General features: G+C 31.8%; 1 protein-coding gene across 1 annotated transcript; it reads right to left on the reverse strand.

Moving 5' to 3' along the window:
• Window positions 1–449: 449 nt before the first annotated feature.
• LOC108344707 (ribosome biogenesis protein ytm1) lies at window positions 450–8,826 on the reverse strand. The gene is made up of 8 exons (XM_017583169.2): window positions 8,525–8,826; window positions 8,260–8,443; window positions 4,587–4,687; window positions 3,569–3,680; window positions 2,842–3,059; window positions 2,337–2,379; window positions 1,241–1,500; window positions 450–1,057 (listed from the first exon to the last, which is right to left on the reverse strand). Exons 1-8 carry the CDS (start codon window positions 8,704–8,706, stop codon window positions 673–675), a joined length of 1,485 nt encoding a protein of 494 aa, XP_017438658.1. The 5' UTR covers window positions 8,707–8,826; the 3' UTR covers window positions 450–672.
• Window positions 8,827–9,298: the final 472 nt, after the last annotated feature.

Consider the following 9,298-nt stretch of genomic DNA (forward strand, 5'->3'; position numbering starts at 1 on the left):
TACAATTTGAAGACTAAAGTTTATTTTTGGAGTATTAATGTTAGATTTTAAAACTAAGTAACCATTTTGTGTGAATTACTTCCGTTTTTTTCTCATGTTAATCTCGTTTGCGAATTTAATAATTCCTTGTGGAATAAAAAAAGTAATTCCCTTGTCGTAATTCAACAAACTACACTGAACATACATGGTGTAATTCACCGGTTTGGCCAATTTGACTTTGCATCAAAAGGTCTTGAATTTCTATATTTCTCTTATCTTGAACCATCACCGAAGTCATGGAGTGTATTCTCAACTATAATCTAAAAATGAAAAACACAAATAATTCCAAATAATACTTATTTATGCTTAACTCATAATTTTATATTTTTAAAGAGGATTTGTTTGGCTTAAAAACGCATTTGTTTGGATTGTAAAAAAAATAGTTACCATAAACAAAACTGGCATCCTTAGAAAATGTTCATTTCGAGTCTAATTGGAATTGGATATAGTCATATCCATATAAGAAGTTGGTCACATACCAAATAACCAAATGCGATGATACCATGCCGAGTTCAATCTGAATTCCTACTAAAAAGAAAGAGATAACACTAAGATTCTGTGTAAAACTAACTTTCTAACCAAACTGAAAAAGAAAATTAAATTCATCTATATAATTTTGGGAGCCACCAAGATTCAGTCATCATCAGATATAGAGTCCCAAAATTTTGATGTCAGTTCGTTTTCTTGTTTTGCAACAGGATTGGTAGCATTGTTGAAGTCCCTGAAACACACAACAGAATAATCTTCAAAAGAGCTAGCAGTAGTAATTCTACACCCATCTACGGCCATGGCATCACAGCCAGATCCAGCACCATCAGTTGAAGAGCAAAGCAAGGAATTTGTTTGTACACCCGTGTCCACATCCCATACATTCACGTCAGCATTTTTAGGCCCCCCAGTAACTATTTTGTATGAATCCATGTACAGTAAAGTTACTGGTCCATAATGTCCATCCAACTCAGCTATAGGCTCTGGCTTTAATGATTCTTGATTTCTCCTAATATCCCAGAGCATTGCCCTGCAGCATTGAAGTTGTGGTCAGTGCCATCCATTGGAAAATACTACCAACTAAAACATAACATGATGTTTCACCATGATCTTCACAGAGTACAAACAACTAAAGAGACAAGAGTGATTCACTAATTTTGATGATTGGCAACAACAGCAAAGTTTCTTCTCTCGAAACAGTAACTGATCATACCTGCCATCACCACCTGTGCATATTAAATATTTTGAAGGAACCGCATCAAATGAACACAACTTTGGTTGATGTATAGCTGCGGTGACAACTTTCTGCATTGTCCTTAAATCAACTGCAGTGACAGAGGAACCAGCCGCCACATATAATAGTGATTCATGGCATTTCATGTTCACAGGCGTACCAGGAACAGAAGTCATGCCCACACAACAGGAGGCACGAACAGCAGATGATGTAGCAGTAGCAGTATCCCATACCCTCACCTATTAAGATTTAAAAGCTCCAATATTGTAAAAGAATAGCCAAATTTCAAAAATATTATTAAGGTTTTATTTTGATTCACTAAACAATATTTACCACTGAACCATACAGTGTGATCTATTTTAAAAACTGTCAACTTCAAAAGAAATCTGAAAACATGGATTATAGGTTTAAAACCTAAGCTTAGTTACTATAACAATGCGCCACTTTTTCTCTAACTGCTACAGTAAACTAAACAATAAAATCATCGATTGCAAACCAGATCTAACCTCAATTGCCAACAGACATCATATTTTAGCAAATCCTGATCAACAACTTAAAAAAAGCATAAAGCAAGGTTGGATAAACATAGAGGTTTCTTCGCACTGTTTGAGCAGAAAGAAAAAAGGTTTGGAATATAAGGTTTAACTTTCCAAGGGAATGAATTTGATATACTAGCAATCAAATAGCATTTGAATAAAAAGTCTCCACTATTTTGTCTTTGCAGTTTTTTCCCTTTCATAAACCAGTATCTTACATACTAGACAGAGAAAATGTTCAACTAGTTCAAACAGGAGGTACTTATCACACCTTAGGAAGAAAACACACAAGATCTTGGTTAGCTCGATTACTTCTATATTAAAAAAACTATTTTAAGTTATGTATTTCAGGTAAGCTTTTTCCAATTAAGTTTTTAAAGCAGATACCATTGTATCCATACATGTTGACTGTTATCATATTCATTTTTGATAAATTTATGACACAATATGCATGCTATGTTTATCCTTTAGGAAACAAAGGTAATTAACACACAAGTAAATTAACATGACAACGTAAAAGACAGGAATATAAGGATTACCTTAGAATCTCTTGAGATGGTCGCCAAAAGTGAAGTTTTGTGCCTGAAAAATGAGGGCATGAAGGATCTATCATTGTAGCTGATGACTAATATGAAAACCTTTACACAGTTGAATTGCATCACTACAAGTTAATCAGGCAGAACATACAGGTGAAAATTATAAGAATCCTCAGTATTCAACTTAAACCAACCATGCATCTCTAAATTAAAGTACATTTTACAGGGTGAGACATAAATAAACAAAATGTAAATCCAAATGAGTCTCAGTACAATAACCCTCCCCTGGGTATAAGAACTACAATTCCTTGAACATGATACATATCAATTATATAAAAATTTAAGTTCTAAGCAAATAAAAATAAAATGCATAAAAACGGACATGACATGTTACTGGAATACTGTGATTAACTTACCAACATTGGACCCCCATAGTTCACTACCCTAACACAAAATCAAAGAAAGAAAAGCATAGTAACGGTGAAAACCAAAATATATCAACTCGTACCCAGCAATGGACATTATATTTACAGGTTTTTCGTGCCCATAAAGTGTAGCCTTCAAAGCACGTTGTCCTCGTCCACCACTCGAGCTAAGAGACCATAGTCGAACAGTACCATCTTCTCCTCCACTTGCTAAAACTTTGCTGCTATCCTCACCCAATAATTTATTTGACAGTGACAAAACAGGACCGTTGTGGCCTCTAAAGCACCTCAAGCTTGAACCCTACACAAAGGAAAAGATGAAAAACACTGTAAAAATAGACATGATAAAAAGAATAAGAATAACTTTCCTCGATAGCGTCAAGGTTCATCTTGCTAAAGTGAATCCAAGAAAAATTTGACAAAAAGAAAAGTGTTTCTTGGAGCAAGCATAAGTGATCAAATTGTGGTACTTTGTTCATTGGTAGAACACAGTACATACTAGAAATACAACACAAGGGACATAAAATTGAATTGTAATCCAAAACAACTTCAAGTATTTGTTTATATATATTTTACTTTTGATCGCACAGATACAGATAAAGATGGATATACATACTTACCACGGATATCGTCATTCAACTTCTTTATCAAGTATTATAAGGGAAAATTGTTATATTTCCATCCTTTCATTTCTCACTCTCCATTCTCCTTTCCTAATGGGAACACCCAAAGCATATGGAATAATAGGAATAACAACGTTGACTTGACATACATTTGGGGGTCTCTAGAATGTCGTAAATTATGTGATACCTTCCACCACAGGCGAATGGAGTGATCGCAGCTGGAGGTAACTAAAACACTTTGCTCTTCCCCCAGTGTTTTGCCTCGAAATAATGAAGTCACTTCATTAAGGGGAAACAACCTGCAGTTTGATTATTTTAATTCAGCTTAAGCCAATTCACCCCAAATTCCACAGAAATTTAGTTTCTAGAAGGGAAAAATATCTAACTTGGAAAATCAAAATAACATATAATAATTCTAGGAATATCGTTACTAACCAACAAACCATTCAAATTATTTTATGAAGCAAGTACAGGTAATTTACTAACAACTACAGTCATATCTCACTAGGTGAGATCAGCTAAATGAATAGTGAGTTCTGTAGAAGACCATAATCAAAGGGATACTATTCACAGTGAGATACCTCTTACCAATTTCCTCCAATGCCCAACCCACAATCTACTCTCTTCACAGGTGATTTCAGTTCCCTTATATGCACATGTCCAAATCACCTTTTCTGATTTTATCATGTTTTCCACAATCTCTGTCATCTTTTATAAGCTGAAGAGCATCAAGTGATTCATGCAGTCGACCTAACCTTGTGGGACTTTGTCCTCCCTTAAAACCCAACTCCCTATCAATTCTCGACAATATTTCCCTTCACACTTAATCATATATCTTTCCTAAAACTAAATATAAGTTTCTTTTTATGCTTCAGTAACTACCCATCACCTTCATTAGAAAATAAAAAACTTTTGTTGTAGACTTTCCAGGCATAAAACCAAATTGGTTCTTAAAAATCCTAGTCTCTCTCTTATTCTAGGCTCAAAAAATAAGCTAATTCACCAAAAGTTATAAAGAAAAGGAAAAGAATTGAACCAACAGCATGTAAATGACAGTATGTATGGCATCGAATTAAAAAGAATGAAAGTGAGAACGTAATTTACAAGGAAATGGACATGCTGTCATGATAGAAATTAATTTAAACATGTAATGAGCCTAATATAAAAACTACAAAGGTAACAGCAACAAAGGTTACCTAATTTACCTCATACAGGTGATTCTTGCTTTATGATCACTTAAGGTGTGGAAAAAATCTGTTGTTCCTTTCAGATAGCCATCCAAATCCATCATTTTCACAAGTGAACCCTGCTCACCACACCACACCACACCCGACAAATCAGTAGAGAGCAAAATTGTGAAGAAGCAAACTTCAGAAAATGCTAAATTCTTGAACTACTACTACACATTCACTCAGAAATATCTAAGCATAATTTGAGGTAAGTTTTCACATGTATTCCACATTAAGGAATCAATTTGGTTCAAAGAAATTAATGGAGTACTCTATGTAGCTTGCGCTTTGGATAGACAAAACCAATAAACTTTATTTTACTAACTTACCTTTAGAATATAAAAAAAAACAAACATTAATCACTTTACTTCAAATCCAATTTAAAGCAAAATAAATCTCTTGACATCAAATTTAGTTACTCATTTGGTCATTATTATATACCTACACAATCTGTGTTTTAATCCTTAAACCTAGAAAATATTCATTTTAGTCTCTGCATGTACACAATTTTTGTTGGTGATCCATGAAATCTGAAGTTTTTCATGATGTGAAGTTTTTCATGATGTCCTCAACCCAAATATTCATAAGGGTTTCTACAAATAGTTATTAGGGTAGTTTAATATTTGTAAAGTTTGAAATATCTCCCAAAATGTTTCCAAGAAGACAAAATATTTTCATAAACAAAATAATCGATTAGGTTTACTACATAATCAACTCAAATTGTGATAAGTCAAGACTTGCGTTTTTAATCTGATAATAAAATAATCGATTAGGATAAAATATAATTATATTTGAGCTAAGAAAATTTTCTTATATGTGCAAATAATTTATTAGGTTCAATTAGAGCTGTCATTTGAGCTCCTAGTCCATGTAGAATCAAGCCTTATTGCTGTCATTTTGAGCTCCTACCCCATGTAGAATCAAGCCTTATTTTTCTAGTCCACTTAATACAGAGCTTTTTAAAAGCCCTAGTCTCCAATGCCACACATAAAATGGGTTGGGACAAGGTTAGGGTGGAGCTAGCCCCCCAAAATTAAATTAGTTCATTTTTAATGTTTTTTCAATTATTTCCTTCAATTTGCTTTGCAATCTCTACCCAACAATTTTCACATGATATTTTAATGATATCTTTTTTTTCTTGTTCACTCCAAACATCTTTCTTTCTGCAAGGTTGAATACCCAAAAAGATTGCAGTTTAAGAATTTTATTGCACAATGGTAGTTTTTTATTATCTAATAAAAAAGAGGTAGTTTTGATAGAAATTAGTGTAATGATTATTTTGCAAAGATTTTGAAATATGAAAGTTAATTTATATTTGCTTCTAATCTATTATTCCTAAAGAATATATAAATATTAGTTTTATAAAAAGTTATTCAAAAAAACTTTTTAATTGTAATTATATTTTAGATACATAATTTCATTATTTTAAAAAGTTGAAAATATAATATATGTTGAGTTTTTTAAACTTAAAAATAAGGTAATTTTAAAAGAAAAAAATGTTCAAAATAAGTCATTTTTTATAAGTCCATGAAATTACTTATATTTGGAGCATATTTTCTTTTAATTCTTTCGTGTTTTAAAAGTTTTTATGAATTTATTTTGATAAACTATTTAAAAAAGATTATATATAAAAATAAGCTTTTAACTTATTTTTAGATTTTACATCTAAAATATAATAAGGACATTTCAGTTTAAAAAGAAATGGATTTTTCTTAAAAGAATCATCCATAAAAAAATCAAATAATTAATTGTTTCTATAAAATAGAGTTAATATAACATAAACATTTTCGTATATCAAAAATAAAAGAACACTCAATTTTATAAAATTAAAAAAAAAATAAAAAACTAGATGTTAATACAATGGAAGGCATGACTAGTGAATATTATTAAGTTACAACTTCAGATATACCAATATGTTAACTTAATCAGAAAACTTCTTAAGAATAAAATAGTTAATTTAAAAGAAGATCTATGGTTAGTCCTAACCTATAGGGCTTTATAGATATTTGGTCATGTGGGTTTTTTCAATAAAGGATTTGTTTGGTCCTGTGAGCTTTTTTGGCCCTAACCCATATGAGTTAGGGCCAAATGAGATAATTAGACAAATCTAGATTCAATATAATCAACTGAATCTAAATAAAACTGGAGATAATCTTTAAAAGAACTCCCTCTCTCAAATTCTCAAATTGAAGATACTAATTTTCTTTTCCAGAAATTAGAAAGTGCAAAAGTGAGATATCTAAGAATGTAGTGCAGTAAAAATCAATTTTTATTTTCTCAAGATTCATCAAGGGAGAATGTTCAATATTATAGATTTTTCATTGTAAATCAATGACAATACAGGTGATATTTCTCCTTTACTTTTCTTGCATTTTGAATTCTTGCTGTGATATTGTAGGTAATTCATTGTATCCATTATCTTGTAATTTTCTTTTCTCTCTTGAAGTATGTTTCAAGAGGAAGTTGTTTTGTTCTTGATCTAGTTGCACAAGAGAATCTTGTAATTAGATATTTATCAAGAATTTGTAAAAAGTCCAGCTAAAGTTGCTTGGATTAAATTGAATGTTAATTTGAGAATAATCGAACCTGTATAAAAAAAAATTGTGATTCTTTGATATTTTCTTCTGTTTAAATTTTGTTAGCACAGTTAAATTATGATTCTTTGATATCATCAACATATATTTGGACAAAAAGCATATCACTATCAGATTTATTAACAAATAGAATTGAGTCAACATTACCTCTGTTAAAATATTTTGAATAAGAAAGTGACTAAGTCTGTCTCTAGGTGCTTACTTCAATCCACATAGAACCTTTTTTTAGCTTGTAAATGTGATTTGGAGGATCAAAATCAATGAAATCAGGTGGCTATTCAACAAAGACTTCTTCCTTAATAAAACCATTTAAGAAAACACTCTTCACATCCATGAAAAAGCTTAAAATCTATTAAGATGCTATAGCTAGCAGTATCCTTATAGTTTTTTTCATGACAGTTCCAGTGTCATCCAATTTATTTCGAAACACCGATTTAGTTCCAATAAGTTATTGGTTTTTGGGGACTAATTGACAGATTTCATTCCTTTTAAATTGATTTAACTCTTCTTACGCCAAAAAATAATACTCGTCATTTAAATTAAAGATCTTCAACTGACATTTTGGTTGAGATATAAAAGCTAGACTCTTGCATAATTGTTCTAATTGTCTTATGTGGATACTCTTTTTGAAACATCTCCTAGGACATCGTCCAAAGACAAATCAATGGGAATTTTCCACTCTTTAGGAAGTCATTCTGCACTTTGTGAATTTGTATCAACATTCATCTTTGCCATTTGGACATGTTGAGGCTCCTTAGTCAAATCAGCACCTAAAGAATTACGTATTTGACCCATCCCTAGAATTTTACCTCTTTTTTGTCTCCATAGGTGAGATAGCCATTAACTTACCGAGAATTTTTACTAAATTTGGGATAAATTTAGGCTGTTATAATATATTTCATTGCATTAAAAAACTTGAATGTTTTTATTAGTCTCGATAATTTTGGACGACAAAGAACTAAAAGGAATGACAAAGTTGTGCAAAAACCAAACCAGTAATTAACTTAAGCCTTGAATCAATTACGTTCAAAATCAATTTTGATACAAAAACCAACCTGTGAGAAGAAAAGACTATTTTCGCAGAGGAGCAAGTGGTTGCAAGGCTTAGCGTGCTCACTAAACTCCAGAAGGAAGGGATCGAGAAACTTGAATTGTCGCAACGCGGCGTATCTGGCCAGATAGACCTCCCTAGCTCCGTTTCCACTCCAATGCGAAGGAAACTGTTGATGCCACTGCTCGCTGCGACATTCGGTTTCAATTCAGTAATTCAATAACAGAAAGCGAATTGAAAGAATGAAATGTAAAAGAAGGCATTGTGACCTGAAGAAGCGTTGCCAGATGGAATCAGAATAGGCGAGGCGTTTGAGAGCAGGGGATGCCATCGCCAAATTGCAAACGTCTCGGAGGCTCAGGTAGGTGGCGCAGTTAACCATGGAGTCCTCGTCCAGATCGGTTATCGTCGTTGCCGGCGGCGTCACCGGCGACCGCGGTGGCTCCGCCATTAAACTCTAGAACCTGAAAGTTGGGATAGGCTAGGAGAAAGTGAAACCGAAACTGAAGTGGTAAATGTTCACACCAATGGCATTGGCATCACACCGTTACCATTTCAATTTGCTAGGATTCGACAAGAAAAAAAATTAAAAAAGATTAACTAAACTAATTAAAATGTAGGGTTTTATTTTTTTGATTATACGAGTTATTTGTGCTCTCAAGTTCTTAAGGATATTTTTCTTACATTTTTTTTTAATTATTAGTGATTAATTTATCCCAATTTTATCTTGAGAAAGAAATTTAAGAAAAGATAAACTATTCACATTTTTTTAATTTTTAATTTAAGTTTAATAAAAGATTTTGATAGAATATTTTATTTTCTTTTTAAAACCAGTTGCTTAAAAAAATAAATTAAAAAACGTTTAAACAACTCTAAGTCAAAAGCCCATCTAATTGTTTCTTTTTAAAAGATAGTTGGTAGTTTATGATTTAGTTGGAAACTAGCTTATAAGTTCTGAACTCATAAATTAGATTATTGGACTTAGTAATTTAGATAATAAATGTAAATTGATAAAAATAATAATTATATAAATTTTATTATAC

This window comes from Vigna angularis, chromosome 8, assembly GCF_016808095.1.
Source record: "Vigna angularis cultivar LongXiaoDou No.4 chromosome 8, ASM1680809v1, whole genome shotgun sequence".
NCBI classification, from domain to species: Eukaryota; Viridiplantae; Streptophyta; class Magnoliopsida; order Fabales; family Fabaceae; genus Vigna; species Vigna angularis.

Bases quoted from the DNA above. Each gene is read 5' to 3' on its own strand.
- LOC108344707 (XM_017583169.2), bottom strand. From the start codon at position 8,706: ATGGCGGAGCCACCGCGGTCGCCGGTGACGCCGCCGGCAACGACGATA. The intron at 8,444-8,524 runs GTCACAATGCCT...CGAATGTCGCAG, and splicing joins ATCTGGCAACGCTTCTTCAG to CGAGCAGTGGCATCAACAGT. The intron at 3,060-3,568 runs GTATCACATAAT...TCCTTTGTGTAG, and splicing joins CCATTCGCCTGTGGTGGAAG to GGTTCAAGCTTGAGGTGCTT.